Below are 20,701 nucleotides of genomic sequence, written 5' to 3'. Positions count from 1 at the left end.
ACTGTGGAGAAACCGGGGGAAGTCACTCTGTAAACTAACCATACAGGGTGTAGTAAGAATGCACACTCTATAATATAAAATCTGTCTACACATAGTAATTAATTGCAAAAAGCCATTTGGTCTTCTTTTGGCTGGGAAAAATGGTGTTCCAGATTGTAGTGTAATTTAGCAGCAACCTGTTAAAGAATGAAAAACCAATGTGTCTTTCATCACATAATGACAAAATGATACACAAATATCAACTAAGTATCTTTTCAGAATCATATACTAAAGAGAATTTACTTTCTTTGCATAATACTTTAGCAAAAGTGAAACAGATTTTTTTTTTTTTTTTTGGTACTGGGAATTGAACTCAGGACCTTGTGCTTACAAGGCCAGTGCGGCACCACTGAGCTAAATCCCTGGCCCTAAAGTAAAAGAGATTTGATTGGAAATTTTTATTAAAGTTTTTTTGAATCCATTTCCTACGGCACCTCCTTTGTTATTAGCTTTGTCTCTTGAATTCTCAACTGATGGGATTTTTCTTTTTCTTTTTTGGTACTGGGGATTGAACTTGGGACCCTGTGCTTGCAAGGCAGGCAGAGGCACCATTGAGCTAAATCCCTGGCCCATGATGGGATTTCTGATTGCCACATAATATAAAAAGATCCTTGGGAAGTTTCCTGTAGGACATTTTCCAAATTATCTCTAGATAGAATAAAGATGACATAAAATGTAGAGGAGTTACATGTTTTTTCTCACTCAGTGATTCAATCTACTCTACTGTTGTTTTAAGCAAATACACTCATCTTTTTTTGAGACAGGGTCTCACTATGTAGTTGAGACTGACCTGGAACTCACTATGTAGCCCAGGCTGGTATTGAACTCACAGCGATCCTCCTGCCTCAGCCCCGACTGCTGGGATTACAGGAGTGCGCCACCACGCCCGGCTTACTCATATTTATTTTTAAAAATTTAAAATTTTTTATGGTTTCTTTTCTTTTCCAGGTACCGGAGATTGAACTCGGGACTTTGCATTTGTGAGGCAGGCGGCGGAACCACTGAGCCAAACCTCCAGCCCTTATACTCATCTTTAATCTCCCAAACCTCTATTTACTCTTTTGGACTTCAGAGTCAACTCTTTTCTCAGTTTCTAAAAATCTGGTCCAGGAAATGTGCAGAAAATAAAGAAGGAATTAGGCCTCTCTCATTGTACATGGTTTAGTACTCTAGTCACACACAATTCTTGTTAAATTTTTTTGTAGGGAATTAAGATGGTATAAATGGGATGTGAGAAAAATGAGTTTAAAAACTAGTTTTTTGGTATAATGAGGAGACCCCACTTCCTCAAACACAAGTAAAGTTTTAAAATGAAGAAACAGGCTATATGGAGTGATTACTGTGGGTCTGTCTTGCAATATGGATATTATTTTTATTTTAAAAATGTTTTCGGTTTTTCTGAGGCAAGGTCTCTTTATGCAGTTCACTAGCCCTGAACTCTCGGTGATTCTCCAGCCTCAGCCTCCCGAGTGCTGAGATTATAAGTATGCGCCACCATGCCTAGCTCACGGTGGTAACTTAATCAGGTCTACAGTAAAGGCTTTATGTGGCCACAATCTAGTTCGTATGTCACAAGTCCCCAAGAAAGTGCCGACAAATGTATGAAGTCCATGAGGGTGGGTGGGGTGCAATAAAGGGGTATTTGTGGGGATCACAGCTCGGAAGTGATCTAGAGAAAGGATGACTATATCAAAATCATGCTTACAGGTTAACTCTCTACTCTTTTAAAAATTAATATAACGCTGGCCTTCCTCACCTTCAACTCTTCTGTGTGGCAGGAATCTTGTTTTCACCTTCCAGTTCCTCCATCCCAGCCTGCGTCATGAGGTCTGCGATGTTCTTCTCCAGATCATCAATGCGACTACTCATATCATCAAGTGGTGAGGTTAAAGACAACGTACACAGGCATCTCCCCATTTCTTAGCCTTCTCCTCTAGGGCCCCGCAGGCTATGGCCTTAAACACGGCCGCCTGAGGAAAATCGTTTCCCAATTTCCTCTGGATAGCATTACAGTCTAGTCGTCAAGTGCATTCCTTGCCCTGACCCTTTCTAGCAATGGCCCCTGCTAACTTCTCTTGCTCTTTAAAACCTCATTGTCTCTATCTGTTAAATAACCCTAGCACCCAGTTATAAGATTGCGGTTAGGATCAAAGGAGAGACACAAGACACTCGCTCACAGCAAATGTCAACCATAGAAGCTATTAATATTCTGACCGTGGATTCCCTGAGCCAGGGATCTGTGAAGCTCAACTGCCTCCTTTCCCCTTTTCTCAGGAACACAGTGCATCGCATCCAAGCTCAGAGAAGAAATTTCTAAGTGCCTGGCCGAGGCTGGCCTGCAAACCATGTACTTATCCCTATCACGACCTGGCACACAGGCTCCAAGGGTCCCTAAGAGGCTAGGAGTAAAAAGGATATTTCTTCCAATGATCTGGTCAGACATAGTCTGAAATTTATCTTGCATCTGCTGCAGGAGGGTCTGCACCTAAGAAAAAAACCAAAACACACGAGCAAAATCCAATTTATCCCGAGACAAGTTTCTGGGACGAAGGCAGGAGGCCGGGCCAGGTGTGGGGAGACGAGGAGCCTGGTTTCTGCCCCAGGGTGGCCTCTGGACAGCTGCATGGCCTTCAGCCAGCGGTGTTGTCCTCGGGAATTCAGTTACCCTATCTGCCTAACCAGACTGATGGGCAGTGTGGCCCCTTACAGTCTGGGCCACCCAGCACACAAGGCCTTGGGCGCTCTGCACAGCCAGGGGCGCCTGGGCGCAGGGAGCAGCAGGAGGTTGCGGGAGAAGGGCCGAGGTGGGTTTTCCGTCTCGGCCATCTCCCCGGTTCCCAGATTGGCGGCGAAGTCTCCGACCATCAACTGCACTTCCGTTTGTCCGCGTCGACGCCCCTAGCAGCCGCTTCTCGCGACGATTCTGGCCACTCGCGAGACCGCAGGGCATTGTGGGGGTCGTAGTTCACGTTACGCACCGGTGGGGCCGCGAGAGTGCGCACTACCCTTCTTTCCGTCTCGGCCATCTCCCCGGTTCCCAGATTGGCGGCGAAGTCTCCGACCATCAACTGCACTTCCGTTTGTCCGCGTCGACGCCCCTAGCAGCCGCTTCTCGCGACGATTCTGGCCACTCGCGAGACCGCAGGGCATTGTGGGGGTCGTAGTTCACGTTACGCACCGGTGGGGCCGCGAGAGTGCGCACTACCCTTCTGAGGCGAGGCCCCGGCCTACTCACCTAGCTCCTCCCCTCCCCGTCCGGCCCCGCCCTGCTCCTATCTTGGGGCGGAAAAAGGGAGACAAAGCCGGAAATGAAGGGCGGGGGGGGAGGGGGGAATTTAGCTCAGTTGTTCAACTGGGCAAGCGCTACATTCCGAGTTCGATTCCCTGGTACCAAAAACAAAACAAAAAACCCCCGGAAATGTAGTCAAGGAGTCAGAGTGGCTTTGATCTCTTCCTGGAACCTATGGTAGGCGTGTTTGCCTTGCAATAAAAAATACTTCAATGGATTGGGGTGTTTGAGGAGGTGGGATTGCTAAAATGGGACTCCCCCCCAAAGCTCCAGCCCCTCAAGTGGTCGTGGGAGTGGGTCACATGACAAGGGGCTGAAGAGTCTCGACTGTAGGTCTGGCACAATACACAGTTTACATGTGCTTCCTCATTGAGAGGACTGTACTTAGGGGTCAGTTTTGTTTGGAACTTTGCTGGAGGCAGGCTGAGGTCCACCAACCTCTGCAACAGCTGGGTCAGGGTTGGCTGTGGAGGCCTGAGACTAACTGCTTTCCTTAGCTATCCTCTCACTGCAACCTAACCCCCTTATCTCCCTCCTTGCATAGAGAGATCTCTCTGTGCCCGTGTGCAATTAAAAATTATTGCTGGTTTTCTGGTGTTTAGTTAGTACTTTTTCTGACTACTTGATATAACGTATGCGTATTTTAACTTCACCTTCCCCTGCAACACAATTCTCACCATTTTACGATTTTGAGAAACCAGAAACAGGAGCTAAAGTTCAGCAACTTCATCAGATTACGGAAGTAAGAGATGCAGGACTTTCTGACTGTATCTTTTTCTGTCACTCGAGAATTCCCTTGAGGGTTTTCAGTTTAGAGCAAGGATTCCCAAGGGCAACACTGCTGGTACCTGGGGCTAGATCATTCCTTCTTTTTAGGCGGAGGAAGCTGGGGGTAGGGGGAAGAGTGCCCTGTGCGTTGTGGTCGGGCAGCGTTTATGACTTCAGCCCACTACATGCTGGTGGCACCCCTCCTTTCCACCTCTCCTAATGACTGCCACAAATACCTCCCAGACAGTGCTAAATGTCTGCTGTTGGTGGAGGCTGGTGGGTCCTGAGGACACTGCCTAGGATTCTGTGCACACATTCTTCAAGGATGAATTCGTTCTTGCTATGGCCATTTTCTGAGAATGTTGAGATCAAACGTGGGTTTGTTAGTTGTCTAGGGCCACCGTGACAAACTAGGTGACAAAAAACCAAGAGATATTTATCTTGTCATGGCTCTGGAGGCCAGAAGTCTAAAATCACAGTGTAAGCAGGGTTGGTTTCTTCTGAAGAACCTGTTCCATGTCTCTCTCCAGCCTCTGGTGGTGGCCAGCACCTGTGGCACCCTTAGCTTGTAGATAGATTACTCCAGTCTCTTCTTCTGTCTTCAAAAGTCTTTTTCTCCTTTTGTGTGTGTCTCTCATCTTGTAAAGATGAAGTCATTTTAGACCAAGGGCTCAGCCTCAATCCAATATGATGTCATTTTAACTAATTTTATCTGTCATTGACTATTCTTCCAAATGATATTATATTATGAGCTACTGAGGGTTAGAACTTCAACAGATTTTGTCCAGGGGATGTTACAACCCATAACAGTTGGTAAAGCAGTATCACTTTAAATTTGTGGCATACTTGTTATTTTATAAAGAGTTTATTACATAAAGCTCTAGAGTCATTTAGTGTGTCGTTGGACCCTGAGCACTAGGTATTGAAGTCTGGGTAGCAGCACCTGAGTTTCTAGTGAGAGCTGACCACGAACAATACAAGAATGCAAATTAGGAAAGACCTAGAAAGTTTGTTCATTTGTTTGTTTGTTCCTTCTTTGTTTCCTTCCTATTTTCCTGGCAAGAGATTTGAGTTTTAGAAAAAAATCCTAATTGAAATTTTCTTTACATAAACAGAAAATCTTGACATTCTTTTAGTGGAGGTTTAATTTTTGCACTTGAAGAGAAAAATGGCATACTTTTTCCTGTGTGCAGACAAATGTATGTTAAACAGCTGCAGTATGCAAGAGCCTGACTAATTTACGGTTGTGGGTGATGTACCTGTGGAAATGGACACAGAGGACCTATCTGAAATTGTTTCATTAACAAAACTACTGCATTCTGTGTAAGACATTGGTAATTAACCTTTAAACCTCAGTTTTGAACAACCCTCATGTTTCCCCATTAAGTTTATTGGTGCATTTAAAGCAAACAATACAGTTACATTTATCATTGGGAGCTTGTACCCTTACATGATGTGTCTTGATTCTTGTTTTTTCCCCAAATCCCTGCCCTCCCTTCACCCCTGTTCACCCTTTCCTATCTACAAAGACTTTGTTTCCATTTTTCACATTTTTTCTTTTCCCTTACAACCCTTGTTTTTAACCTTTATTTTAGTGCCATAGTTGTCTCATCTGCTCTTAGCAAGGTTTTTTTGGGATCTTTTTAGATTAATTGCATATTGTAATTCTCTTTTCTACTTTCAGGACAGCTTGGTTCTATTTGCTTTTTGGCTCACAGTGGGCGGTTCTGAGAACTCCGTATTTGGATCTAAAGAAGGTCTTTACGTGCACCTGTGGCTATGTATGATGAGATTTTTGTGTTGGCCTCGCCTAAGTAGAGCAGCAGTGATCACAGCAGGGTCTTTGAGGCGTCCTGGCTCATTCTGGCCTGACTCGCATCAACCCGGGGTCTGGTCTGACCTGCCTGTCTGCCTGGTGGCCATGTGTCTGTTGGAGGTGCTGCCGCAGTCTCAGGGTGAAATCTCAGCCCTCTTGTGGCGTGGGTGGCTCTGGCTTCTGACCCATCCATGGCCACCCCAAACTTCCCGGGCTCCCCAAACCTACTGTTTTATCCCCTTCGCTCTCACAGGACAGCATGATATTCTAAGAAGAGAAATACTTGTAGAGCAAACAGAACGTCTGTCAAAACCCCTCTCTGTGGAGCCTGGTGGTGCAGCTGCGGCTCCAGAAGGGGCCAGGTCCCCGCAGGGTCTCCTTGCTTGGGGTGGTTTGAAAAACTGTCCCTCTACTCTGTCACTGCTTGGACTGCATGGCTCTAATTATGGCTTAGGACCAAGGACACACGGTAAAAATCCCAGGGAACCTTTATCTGAATGTTCCACATGTAGGTTACAAAGTTCTTTGCAACTACATAGTAAAGCGATGTTAATTCAGCTCAGGGATTCCGCAATGCAGCACCAGGGCCCAAAGTATTGACATCTGCAATAATCAATTATTTTAAAATGATACGTTTTTGTCTCTTTTAAGTATCTACAAAAATGTACTTAAAACTTCTGAAAATTTTTCTCTCAGGAGTAAAATGACTTTTTTTTTTGGTACCGGGCATCGAACTCTACTCCTTGCGCTTGCAAGGCAGGTGCCAGAACCACTGAGCTAAATCCCCGGCCCTAAAATGACTTTTTTGCCATCAGTATAGTGGTGACTTGTGCATGACAGTTTTCCTTTCCCACACAGACACTCCTCTGTTTTCAACCCTCACCAATCTGCATGCACGATGTGGATCGGGAATGACTTTATTAGTCCCCGAGGGAAAAGCTTTAGAAGGGTCGTGGGGGTTTTCAGCATGTGCTTGTCCTACCAGGCTCTCCAGGCTGCACAGCTTCAGTCCTGCGCCCTCTGTCTCCCCAGGGATCAGGGAGGACTTGGGAAGTCACCCAGAGTGGCTCCAAGGCTTGTCACGCTTAGCCAGCCTCCAACGATAGGTGTGGTGATAGTGATGGAGGAGATTTTTCTGCTTACTTAATGTGGTACCTAAATCATTTCTATTTACAGATTATTTATTTATTTAGGCTTTTTGAAACAAGGTCTTGTTATGTAGTCTAGGCTGGCCTTGAACTTGCTGTGTAACCTAGGCTGGCTGGGAATTCACAGAAACCCTTCTGCCTCAGCCTCACAGCTGCTGGGATTACAGGTGCGTGCCACCACGCCCAGCTCTGGATTTAGTCTTAATTTTTAGGATTCAAGTTCTTATCTGAAACCATCATTCACACACGTCTATTCTCACCATTTTTCTGTCTCTAAATGTCTTCCTTAGGCTTGTGCTGAGCATAGTCAGAACTGCAGAATTTTCGCAGTACCCGGGCTCATCCATTAGTAAAGGAAAACACAGGAAGGGCAAAAAATTTGACCTGGTAAAAGAATGATCAATTGCCTTAGAGGGACAATTGTGAAGCATCTTGTCTGGTTTTTTGGCCGAGTTGGGGGCAGTACCATGACAGAGAGAGAGGGATGTGAACCCTGGAACCAGGCGGCCTGGGCTTGGGTCTGGCAGCCACTTACCTTGGGCGAGCATTTGACTCTTCCGAGCCTCCTTGTTGTTCATCTGTAACCTGAAGAGAAGGCCCTTGCTCTGGGTTACAGTGAGGAGGATTCGATGAACTGCTATGTGAAAGGATTTTGTGTAGTGAGGGCACGTGATAAGCAGTCAATGAGCACCGGCCATCGTTGGGGTTAGGACTCCTTTGGTACACTGGTCACACTCCAGGGGCAGATTCCTTTCTGCAGTATCATCTAGGAAGCTGTGCATGGGCACACCTGCCCCAGGGCCAGTAAGCAGACTCCTTAAAGGTATTTTACTGTCACATCTCAAGATCAAGACTCGATGTATTTAATTTGGGTAAAATGAGATCTGATCTACTGCACAAGTTTAATGGTAGATGATTATTCCATGTACCACGCTGTTTAAAATGATATTTTTGAAAGTCTAGAATGAGTTATCAGAATTTCTCACACCATCCTGTAAGCATCAAAGTCTTATTTGATGCCTACCAGGAAAATTGACTGGTTTGATTTTGCTTTGAAGCTCTGGTTTGCTGGTGTGGGCCAAAGGGCACAGCAGGTGCATCTGTCTGAAAAGATGTTCATTTCAAGCAAGGTGGCAGGATTGAAGGTAACTTTCATCATATGAGAACAGCTACGTATCTTATTAAAACAAACTATGTGATACAATTAATTTATCGTAGGTACAATATTGAGAAAACGGACTTTTTGATCAGCTAAGGTGGTTGATGTGTTAATAAAGGGAGCGAAGAAGGTGTGACCATTCACCCAGTCTTGTACTCAGTAACTGATTCTTTTTTTTTTTTGGTACTGGGCATCAAACTTGGGTCCTTGCGCTTGCAAGGCAGGTGGCGGCACCACTGAGCTAAATCCCTGGCCCTCAGTAACTGATTTTTTGCAGGGCCAAGGCTTGAACCCGTGGCATCTCCAGTGCTAGGCAAGTGCTCTACCACTGAGTTACACCTCCAGCATGTTCAGTAATTGGGAAAAATACTTTCTGGTTCTTACTTGAGTTTTTAAAAAATAAGTTGAACTAAAATGCTTGGTAATAGCATCGTGATTTTACTTTTGCTTTCAGTACACAACGTAATGTGGTCTAGCATGTTAAAACATCCTATGATTCAGGAAGTGCTAGCACTTTATCTTCTAGGAATTGGCCTATTTTTCTTGTTTTGGAAAAGATTTTGAGGGACATATCTGTAGCTGGATAAGGAAGTTGAGGCATACTGTACTTATTAATGAAGCCCACCTTTCACTCCTACTGTTCTGGGTTCTAGGCTGAAGCTCCTGGTTTGTCTTGCAGAGTGCAGGAGAGCCCACTCCGGCTTGTGAGAAGAGGAGTCGCCCTTGTTTCCTTCAGTGCGGGGCACTCAGCCCCTGTGTTTCTCCTGCAGTCGGCTCAAGTGCATGTTGGAGGGTGAGCTCCTTTGCTGGTGAGAGGCAGGCTGCCCACCAGCCGGCTGTCTGAGGGTGCTTCTTGGTCTGCTCAAGGATGAGCATTCTTCTCTTGCCTCACAGGAGGAGGGCAGGCGCAAGGCCAGAGGAGGGCATAACGCATGGTGTCACTGTGCAGGCTTAGATTCCCCGGCCCTGGACAGTGCCGCACTCTATGGAAAACGATTCTGTCACGTTCAAGGTGTGGCATCTCCTCCGGCCTAAGCAACATGACTGGTTCAAGAGTAGATCCTGTTTTGGGACTGTGGACACATGACTGTGCTTAACGTGGTGATCAAGCCAAGAACGGGCCCCGGGCTCTGTGAGTACGGAGTGGGCTTCCCAGCTGACTGTGACATGCCTAAACCATGTCCTTCAGGTGGACAGGGCAAGCCCAGTACCCGTCCCGTGAATTGGTACTTCTGCCTCATGTCCATACAGTGACGTGTGGGGGACCCAGATGTTCACAGCTGTGAACTTGAGCATCAGCGACATTAGACACAACACAGAAATCAGAGAAGAAGAGCTACCGTCCAGCAGTTTTAACCACCGACACCCATTTATTTTAATGGAAAAAAAAAACCTCTGCATTCTATATGTTCTAAAAAGATTTACTATTGAAACAAATACGATATATGGAACTCTTATCTGCATAAGTCCACTACAACAAAGACAACGTATGACTTCTACTTCCTACAGAAGGCCAACCGAAAAGCACAGGGGCAAACAGAGATTGCATAAGAAAGCGTGTGTGTGTGCATGTGTGGTTAAAACCCTTAGTAAGCAACGGCATTAAAATATGCTAAGACACTTACCTTACCCTAGTTTGTGGCGAACTCTAATAAAAAGCCACAGGCTGTCACTAGTTTTATTTGATAGAAAAATTTGGTGTGAGCTTTGATGGTTCATCAAACAAGAAGATCATCTTAGTTCAAGCACTAACTTTCCTCTGGCTTTTACATGCTCACAGAGTAAAAATCGATTACTTTTCAAACGTCATGAACATGTTTTATTTTCAGGTTTGCAAACAACGGTAGTCAATTCACACAAAAAATTACTTTTAAAACTACCTGTATTTACTCTATTTTATGCCTGTCTATGTGAAACGAACAGTGGGTATGTGCATAAATGTATATCTCTACATGTGGGTATATATGTGTATACAAGATGGTACCTGCTGGCTTCTTCATGTGTACATTCGACCTCCAAGCCGACACCTGCAACGGTAACCTGCGTACACTGTGGAGGGAGAGATCCTCTACCATGATCCGTGTCGCCATAAGAACCAGGGAGACTACGGGTTCAGGACGCATATAAATGTAGATGGATGCCCATGAGAGAACAGTTCAGTCCTTTTCTTGCTATCTGATGGCAAGATCTCCTGCCCTGCAGATTACTGCCCTGGCCCAGGATCACAGCGTTTGGTGGCATCAGAAATTGGTGGCAATGCATGTACTGAGGACAAAGGACCTCTCCCTCTGCCCTTCCTGTCTGCGGACCTGCCTGGCTGGCTGGTCAGCATTCAGCATTCAGACTGAACATGGGCTGGTGGAGATGCAGCTTCATGGTACAAGTGACCGCTCTGTGGCCTGCACTCTGCTGAGCTTTCTGCTGAGGTCCTGGAAGGCTCAGCTGTCTTAGCTTCTACCCCTCTCTGCTTAACCTTTCGAGGAAGAACGACATATCAAAACTAGGCTTCTCCTGTATATCTCTCTATATAAATACCATGTATATACACATACAGATACTCGTACATATACAAATACGAACCCACAGACACAGCTGGATGTGTGCAGCACTGGCTAGCAACATGTCAACACATTGGAAAAGTAGTCATTGTTCCTGCTCCCAGAAGGTCAAGTTCTATGTTGTGATCTTTAAACATTCAGCAAAAATTCAGAGGATTCCATTAATCAAAGGAGGAGAGAAGATGTTCTCAAAACGGTGAAGTACAGACTAAGTGAAACTGCAAAGAAAACGAAAATCCGAACAATTGAGGCCTAGGTGTGAAGTTCGAGAGCTGTAAACGGCAATCTTCAGATTTGGATAGAATTTTTTTTTCTCTTTTTTTTCTAGTTGCTATGGAAACTTGGGAGTCAAGCTTCAGATGTCAGGAATTCTCACAGACCTGAATGGAGAAGGCTCAGAGTTAGGTCAAGAATATCACAACCCAATTCAAAACATTTTAGCTAAACCCTGGATGAATACTGACAGGCTGTCACAAACATCAGACACTTTTCCCCTTCCTCTATCACGACATCCGAATAACAGAATAAGTACCCCCACTGGTTTAGGGCTTAAGAAGCTGGACTTGGGGCTGGGGCTGCAGCTCAGTGTAGAGTGTGGGCTCCGTCCCCCCGCACTGAGAAGTGAGTCTTCTCTGAAAATGCTTATGATGACGTCAGATGCCAAACATCTCCTGTGAGACCAACAGCAGCTATTACTGTGGCTAAAATGAGACTTATATCATGCCCATTAGCACAGATGCGCAAAGTTATGAGCGAGCTGGTTCTGTAGCTCTGGGATTGTATGTTAGTTTCCTTTTGAGGCTATAACAAATGGCCACAAATGTAGTAGCTTGAAAGAAAACAGATATATTCTCTTCCAGTACTGCAAGTCACTGGTCTGAAATGAGCCATAATTATGCAGCCAAAAGTGTGAGCAGTTCTGTGTTCCATCTGGAGGCTCCAGGAGAGAATCCACTTCCTTGCCCTTTTCAGCTGCTAAGAGCCTACCTGTATTCCTTGGATTGTGGCCCCTTCCTCCAACTTCAAAGACAGCGATGTTGTCTCTTCTGTCTCTCCAACTCCTAACTTAATCACACCTGCACAGTCTCTTTTACTGGGTAAGATGACATGTTTGACGGTTCCAGGGATCAGGACACCTTGGGGCCATCACTCACTCAACCACAGGTGAGAGGCTCTCCACTCCAGAGAGGGAACAAGGCATCAGGTGCAGAGGACTATGGGCTGTGAGACCAGGTCTCTCAAGTGGCAAAGTTAGGGAGATTTAAGAGCCTGGTATTCTGTTTCCTGCTCATGGGTCCTCCTCTAGGCCAATGGGAGGCAGCCCAGTGAGAATCCCGTCACCCCATCCATTCAGCTGGGTGAGCAGGGTGGGGTTGAGTGGGGTGGAACTTGGCCTGTCTAGGAGGTCCAGATCCAGTTTAAAATGATTTTTTTTTTCTTTTTGTACTGGGGATTGAAGTCGGGGCCTCTTGTGTGCTGGGCAAGTGTTCTACGCTCTTAAATTTTATCTTGAGACCAGGTCTTGCTAAATTGCCCAGGCTGGTCTCAAATATGTGTTCCTGCTGCCTCACCCTCTTGAATAGCTGGGATTATAGGTGTACACCACTGTACTCAGAACAACAATTTTCGCTCCTACTCCTTCTAAAGTGCTTCTATATCCGTGCACTTCTCACAAGGAAGATGGCTGAGTTCTGGACCAAGGCCTGGCTCTCACCAGCTGCAGAAACTCTCCCCACAGTCACGGCTGCCAACACTTCACTCTTGGGCTGAGTGCCATCAAGAGGAGAGTGAAGGAGGGGCTCAGGGGGTCCTGCTCAGCCCTGGTGGGGATGCCTGTTCTTTCAGTGTACAGTGATTGCATCTAATTAGCCAACCAGCAAGACAGTTGTACACCGTGGAGTATTTCCAAAGAACTTTCTTTCAGATGTTCTCTTAGCTTAGGCTCGGTTAGGAGTCCTTTTTATTTTTTAAAATGTCAAAAGCCATTTATGTTTCCAGGATGCTTCAATGCTTTATATATCGCTGCCTGTACTTTATATATCACTGCCTGTACTTTATATATCACTGCCTGTACTTTTTACCTATTTTTTGCTAGAGACCAGTACAAGCATTCTTGGTGCCTGTGGCAGTGACATTTGCAGCTGGACTCTGTGGCAGGACTGTCCCATGCACAGGAGGAGCCCTGGCCACATCCCTGGCCTCCATCCACTAGATGCCACTGGTAGCCTCCTCTCTGTTACGATAATGAAAAATATTTCTGGATATTTCCAACTGTCCCTCAGGGGGCAATGGGTTAAAATATTGAACTGAATAAAATCCACTAAATGAGTCTCTAGCCCTTTGTTTCCAAATTAGAGTCTCTGGTTCCTGTTTTAAGTCAATTTAAGCTATAATGTAAATGGTCCTACCTCCCGGAGCTGCTGGGGTGATTACACGGGGTAATCTATATAATTTATGTAAAGCTCTGAGCTTGCACGTGTGTGGCACACAGAAGCCCCTCAAGGGTCACCTGTCATCGTCCACAAAGTTGTATTGTGTTAGGGACCACGGCTCCTCTGCAAAGTAGACTCAGGGCCATCTGTAGGCAAGAGCACAGCCTGTCCTGCTCAGGGTCTCCACCCACAATCCGAAGGAGCACACAACAAGAAGGAACCAAATATCGAAGCCCTCCAGGAAATCTAGAAGGGGCAAAACGGTCACTTGAGGAAGCAGACCAGCGTGGGGCTTGAGTACGGGCAGGAATCAGGAGCCAGGGGGCCACCGCGACTGGGGTTGTGGCTGTGCAGTGCGAGCAGCCACCAAACCCATCACTTTGGGCGCTTACACTGGCGGGTCTGACTGTATGCAACTAACAATAAGATAAGATGAAAATATCTGAGCGGCCGTCTTGGATGCATCTTAAAACTCAATTGTATGGAGGCTGTTCTTTAGTGGTTCCCCACCATCCCCCCTGAACAGAGACATTTAATTTTGTTCTTGTTAAAATGCTTCACTTGACCTTCCTTTTCTATTCTTGCTGTTTCTGATTAATTAAGCCTAAAGCAATGATCCAAATGTCTCTTCCTAAGACTTGCCTGTATTGAACTGCTCAGAGCTGGGCTGGTAAACTACAGACGCGGTCTAATAAGGCACGGTTTGTTGCACTGGGTGCGTACAGAGGGAAGAATTATGCATCCCCGCATGGCCATCAGCACGTAATTTACACAGCAGAATTGACAGTAACCATAATTCCATTTACATTTTTTTATTACTCTTAATGCCATTAGTTTTATTTCCTTCATTTTCAGATGGCAAAGAAGGGTGTGCAGATCCTGCAGTTCATTTCTCAGTTGCAGTAAAGCCATCTCCAGTGCCACAATACGTGCAAATGTCTTATTATTTCCATGCAGGAGGCAGTCTGACGGTGAAGGCTGGCCTCCCTGCTTACTCACCTGGGGACCTTGCTGAGTACCAGTTTTCTCATCCGTAAAGTGGAATCAGACCACAAACCACAACAGAAGAAAGCCAGAAACACTAGGGTGTTTGGTTAATCCTAGTCCCTCAGGTCTGAATATTATGTGGTAGGAGGGGAAACTTCAGATTTCCCATGCTGTGTGATCTGCTAGAGCTTTAAAACAAGGGCTGGCAATTTTTTTCTGTGGGGGGTCTGACAGTAAATATTTTCAGCTTTGCAGGTCACAGTCAGTGGCTGCTCGAGTTCTCCACCTCTGTCATTGTGGCGGAGAGCAACCACATGTCAGGAAATGGGCATGGCTGTGTTCCAATAAAGCTTTATTAAAGCTTTATTTATAAAAATGGGCTTCGGGCCAGACTTGGCCTGTGTGTTGTGGTTTGTAGGCTCTGCTTTAAAGGGAGACTTGCACCAGCTTACTTCCCTGATCCTAATATTCTTTCCAAGACTATGACTGAGTGGAATTCTAACTTCAGTGCTTTCAGAAAACACCTCCACCCTTAAATCTTGCCAAATTGAGTGTTAGTTAACTCTGTCTCCAACACTTTCCAGTTGTGAAGTTTAATAACTTCCTGTCTTACACAGGCTTTCATTCTGTAAGCGTCTTACGTGCATTTTTGGAAGGCTGATGCTAGAGAAATCTTCACACTGCTACTGTTGTTTCATCCATAACCTGGACTTGCAGCTCCTTGTCCAGATTTAAGGTTTCTGAGCGCCGTAACACCTACATTCTTAAATTCACCTTCCTGCTTCCTTTCCCACCAAACAGTAAATAGAGGGAAGCAGCATGCGTTCCGGGTGTGGAGCGAACCAGGTGCTGCTGTCAGAATGACCAGGAGCCTGTTTTAGGATAAATCACTCACCGACTGTCTAGTGCCTTGGAGTTGCCTGGGAGGCCTTTAAAGTGGATAAATGCCTGAGCTGCACCTCCAGTGACAGGGTTTCCGCTGGAGTAGGGCCCAGGTGTAGGTGGATATGTACTTAAAAGTCCCCCCAGTGGACTGCTGTGCAGCCAGAGTTGCGATCCACCTTCATCTCCGCAGTGGCTGTGGTGGTGACTTAGCAAGCCAGCACCCGGGGGCTCATGAAGGGGACTGTCCAGACTCTTAGGAATCCAGGCCTAGGAATCTGTCAGTGTCAAGGGTCAAGTGTTGCCACAGACATGGTACCTAAGCTGTTCTGGGCCATCCCTGCTCTTTGGACCAGTGTCCATGTGTTGTGAGGCTTGGTTATTCTCCCCTTGCAACCGCTACCCCTTCATGCTCTGTGGATGACACTGTCTCCTACCACCCAAGAGAAGAAGAGGGGCCTGCACTGCGGAGGCCTCTTCATGCCATTACCTTTCCCCGAGTTCTCATGCAGGCACGGAGCTAGGAGCCCAGCAAGCTAACTGGGGCAAGTGAGGACAGAAGGGCCTGCGATGGGAGCCGGTGGCAGGGATGGTGCAGGACTGTGGGTGTTGGGCTGCCCTGGGCTTTGCAGCTGGAGGGTGTGGAAGGCGTGTGGGGTGGCAATGATGGTGCAGGTGCGGTCATTAGAGTAGTGTGGGCAGAGGGGCAGGCTGGGCGGGAAGGCGCTCGCTCTGCTGGGGCCATGTGGAACACGCAGGGACAGTGAGTCACAGCGGGGCTTTCCCTTCTCAGTTCTTCACACAGGTGTGGGGCCCTCCCAGTGGGCTCTACACCCAGGGGACGTCCCGCGGCCACACGTGTCATGCCCACAGACCTGCTGGCCACTCTTACCGGGGTATAACATCTTACGTTCTCTCTTTCTGTCAACTTCCTAACCCCTGAATTTAAAATTACAGCAAGGATTTCCTAGAATGCGAACACCAAGGCTCCCCTGTCTTTTGGACGGCAAGAACTAATATTGCTAAGGTTTAAATTGGACTATTATACAGAAAATCCTAATAAGATCACTGACATTGAGAAATGGGAAGAAAGGAGCTAAAGGTGTAGGGAAGGTGGGACGGGTAGGGGAAGGGTAAAAAGGGAAAAGAAAAAAAATGTGAGATAATGAAAAGATGGAAATAAAATGTTTATAGATGGGGAGGGGAGGAGGGGGTGAAGGGAAGGCAGGGACAAGGGGAAAAAATGAGAACCAAGACCTGTCATGTAGAGGTACAAGATCCCAACAATGAATGTAACTGTACTGTATCCCTAAAATGTACCAATAAACTCAATTAAAGCTGAAAAAAAATTGGGCTATTACTCCAAATGTGGAAAATATCTGACAAGTATCTATTCATCTTATGCTTACATTTACACTACTAAGTAGTGATTCATTTGTTTAAATGCTTCATTACATAACGATACTATTAGTCAGTGAAAAGTGTGAGTTATAAATTTATCTTTTTTTTGGGTAAGGTACTAGGGGTTGAACCCAGGATCTTTCATTGAGGTGCATCCCCAGCCCTTTAAAACACAATTTAAAAAATCTGACACGATATCTCGTGAAGTCATTAGATTGCCCATTCTGGGGTCAAACTTGCAATCCTCCTGCCTCAGCCCCCCCCAGAGTGCTGGGATTACAGGTGTTTGTTCCCAAACCTGGCTAAATTGATCTTTTCTTATAGCTCAACCTCCATCTGTAAATTCTCATTATTGTCCTTAAAAAGGCATAATATCTATTTTAACCTTGTAGAAGATTATTCTACGCAATGCAGAGAGAAACAGCTCCCCGAGAGACCAGGTAACCAATTTGGGCACATTTTTATTAGCTCAAGTTGAAGGGCATGGGTAGGATTCTGGGTTTGTTTCCTGGTTTGCAGGAGAGTGCAGTGCTTTGGCACAGTTCCTCTCACAGGGCCAGCAGGGGACTCTTAAGATCTCTTTAAACATGACTTGGAGCACTTTTATGTGTAAAGTTTTCTCCCACACACGCTAAAACTAAAGATGGGATGGGGATTTAGCTCAGTGGTTCCGCCTTCCGCCTCACAAGCGCAAGGACCTGAGCTCAATCCCCGGTACCAGAAAACAAACAAACATAAACCCCTAAAGATGAGTGTTTCCTGTGGGATCAGTTTTCTTGGAACGCCATATGGGAGGCAAAACGGGTTGTGACTGTGGTGAAGTCCACTGTCACACCCATGCCCGAGCCGGGATTAGGCCAACTCACACACTAAACTGGAGAGTACGAGGAGCACGAGCGAGGTGAGGCTGAAGTGCAGGGCGCCCGCCGTGTTGCAGTCCACTCTGGAGTTCCTACAGGAGCACACCTGCACCCTGAGGTCTGTGACGTTCGTCATGGGCGGTTTCCCTGAATCTGTCACCATGATGGGCAGGTTGTAGTTTGCCTTGTTCAGATTCTGCAGAAGGCTCACCAGGGCGTGCGTATCTGGAAGACAAGGGCCCCATGAGACAGAAGGAGACAGAACCCGGGAAATCGGGGAGCTTCTGGCACTGCATTTTAATGGATAATCATGAGACTGTGTGAATTTAAAGTACTTAACATCAAGTGAAAAGACCAATTCAGGTCCCGGGTGGCAGAAGCCACGTTTCAGATGCTCAGTGCCACACATGACTCATGGCTCCTGTGCAGGGCAGGGCAACAGAAGGACGTTCCCGTCAGCGCACGTCCTGGGGTTCTGAGTCCAGAGAATCAATTTCCAGGGCACCCACGCTTGTGAAAGTCACTAAGTACTGATAACTCCTCCTCCAAATTTATTCCACCTATGAAGAGCATTTTTAACATGTGGAGAGCGAGTAAAGCCACCAGGTCTAACCTGCCTAGGACGGACCTGGTGTTTTGTCACGGAGACGGCCTCTATAAACTGTGTTAGCCCACAGCCCTAGATCTGGGGGGAGAAGTCACAGCCCAGAGGCTGAAGTTTTAAGGCCACCTGGTGGCACTCAGAAGTGTCCCCTCCTGCTCCCTGGCCTTGGGTTAGTCTCCTTTGGCCGCTCAGATGACTGGGGATTTTTTCTTTTTATTTTTTTTGAGACAGGATCTCACTACAAAGTTCAGGCTGGCCTTGAACTCGCAATACAGCCCAGGCTGGCCTGCCTCAGCAGTTGGAGTGCTGGCATGATGGGCGTGTGCCATCTTGTTTGGCACAGGCCTTTTATACAGCTTCTTTCTGGTGAAAAACATCGGCGCAACAGAGACAATTTAGAAGCCATTTATCCAAAAAAAGCAAGATGGAGAACAAGTCTGAGGACATGAAAATACAACCGAGGGGTCCTTTTTCCTCACCAGGAGGGGACCAATGCGATGGTCGCCCTGGGACAGCAGACTAACTGAGGGGAGGATTCCTGCCTTCTGTCCTCCAGGAGAGACGCTTAGTTGAGAGCATCCCAGTTCGTTGGCAGGAATGGCAATGATTATTCGCATCTTACAGCTATAGAGACCAGAAAAGAGAACACGAATGCCCTCGGCCCAGGGAAAAACTGTTGTCATTAAAAATGATCGGTGTAGAGAGCTTTTCTTCTTTAAAAAGCAGTGAAACAGGCACACAGGCAAACAGAATCAATAATAAGAGAGGTTTTCCTAAGATATGAGATAGGCTTGTGACAATAGATATAAGACTTTTAAATAGCAGATTTGATGCACAATTGTTCAAGACAGTTTCAAAATATAATAAAAGGAGCAATCCCTGTCCCCTTGAGAAATCCCACCATGGACGCAAACAGTGAAACTGGCTGGGAAGAGAGCAAGATCAACTCATCACTGGACAAGGAGGGTGCCTGATGCAATAGCCAGTGAGATTTTGTTTTCGTTTTGTTTCACTTTTGTAGATGACAAGGTGAACTTAGTTCAGCTGGGGAGGAAAGTGGAGAGGCACTGTGGATACAGGGATACTTCAAAATTCATAAGACCAGGAATTTTAGGCCAAATTTTGAATTCCACATGTCCTTGTGGAAAGACAGGGAGAGAGACATTGCTGGGCAAGTTTCATAAATGATGCCAGGTGTGGTGGTGCATGCCTATAATGCCAGCACTCTGGGAGGCCGAGGCAGGAGGATCCCAAGTTTGAGCCTCACCTGGGCAACTCAGTGACTTAATTAGACTCTGTCTCAGAATTTTTTTAAAAAAGGGCTGGGAATGTAGCTCGGTGCGAAGGCCCTGGGTTCAATTCTCAACACTGGGAAAAAGTCTCCTACAGGAGAGAGAGGACACAGGGAGGAAGAACGTCGCAGTCTTCCATGGAAGAGCATCACAGAGTCGGGATTACATCGGGGAGTCCTGCCACATATGCGGAAGGCTGGAGCTTCCAAGGCCCACACACCTCTGTGCTTCCATCCTTCACGGAATGGGTTAACCACAGAAGAGCTCTGCAAGGTGCTGGCAGAAGCCCACACAGACGCAGTTCCCTGCTCTGAGGTAGGAGACAGCGGAGCCAGAGGCACACAGGGAGAAGCAGCGAGCTTGGCCTTCTAAGGCCAAAGATGGGGATGGTGGGCCAGTGTTCTCTGTGCAAGAACCTATGGTGCTTAATTAAAATCAAAAGTGAAGTGGAAGAGCAAAGAATCACCCCCTTGTGATGGGATGGTCTGGCGTGGCGGAAATGGAGAGGCTACACATGAGTAGGGAGGACGCTGGGGTCCCAGCACCACATGGAGTGTGTAACACAGAGGGCATCTGGGGGGAACCAGAGGGTGCAGAGTTTGCATTTGTAAGAAACTGACATTCAGTATTTGCACAGACTGCATTCATTTGCTGGCAGGAAAACCGTCGGCATTTTATGATGCGCAAATAACCTAAAAGATGTGGGAACATGAGACAGCGGGAGAGGAAGAAGGTTCTGGGAAAGAGAAATGGGGTGCAAAGCAGAGACAAAGGGTGGCACGTCTGACCCAGACTTACTGTTGATCTTGGTGATCTTCCAAACTTTGTCAGGGACGGTTTGCTTATGAATCTCAAACTTGAAGGGGTCCGTATTTGGGTGGAGATCCTTGTCCGATGCTCCCAAGATGACCACACTGAGGTTTTTGGCGTCATCGCAGACTTCGGCCACCGTGGGGTAGATGAAGGGTGCGTTGTCGTTGACGTCTTCCAGAGTGATCAGCAAAGTCCCTGTGCCGGTGGCAGGAGGGTCACCTGTGAGCAAGAGGAGGATGTGAGGATGCTACTGGGATGACCAGGAGCGGCTTACTGAAAGAAATCTCTGTAGTGTATACGTGCTTAGCACACTTTGCAGTCAATATTATTAACAGTTCCAGAGACAACCTAGAGAATAGGAAAATATTTTTGCCACAGAGGACTAACATCAAGAATGTACAAAATACCAATAAACTCAGTGAAGAAAAAAGAATGTGCAGAATACTCAAAAAAATTAGATGCCCCCCAATACAAGACCTAATCAAAAGATGGGCATCCAAAACGAATAGATAACTTCTCAGAAGGAGGAGTACAAATGGCGAACAAATACTTAAAAGATGCTCATCATTGCTGGCTACCAGAGAAATGCAGATTAAAACTACACTGAGAAGTCTTACCCCGGAAAGAATGGCTATCATAAAAAAAAAAAAAAA

The 20,701-nt window shown here is 46.4% G+C and overlaps 1 protein-coding gene across 2 annotated transcripts in view; it reads right to left on the bottom strand.

The window, feature by feature from the left end:
- Nucleotides 1–9,904: 9,904 nt before the first annotated feature.
- Cdh13 (cadherin 13) overlaps nt 9,905–20,701 on the bottom strand; it is a 962,550-nt gene continuing 951,753 nt past the window's right edge. The window contains exons 12-14 of one of the 2 annotated variants that reach the window (XM_010618349.2): nt 20,034–20,267; nt 17,346–17,564; nt 9,905–11,157 (exon numbers count right to left, since the gene is read on the bottom strand). In XM_010618349.2, the coding sequence (XP_010616651.1) occupies nt 11,150–11,157; nt 17,346–17,564; nt 20,034–20,267 (461 nt within the window). In that variant the 3' untranslated portion in view covers nt 9,905–11,149. The remainder of the gene's footprint in view (nt 11,158–17,345; nt 17,565–20,033; nt 20,268–20,701) is intronic. The other variant, XM_010618348.3, reaches the window with a different exon arrangement.

The sequence above is a fragment of the Fukomys damarensis genome, unplaced genomic scaffold, assembly GCF_012274545.1.
Source record: "Fukomys damarensis isolate Sample0158 unplaced genomic scaffold, DMR_v1.0_HiC HiC_scaffold_32, whole genome shotgun sequence".
NCBI classification, from domain to species: Eukaryota; Metazoa; Chordata; class Mammalia; order Rodentia; family Bathyergidae; genus Fukomys; species Fukomys damarensis.
Note: the sequence above shows the minus strand (reverse complement) of the source record. Positions and strands in the feature narration are given on the sequence as shown.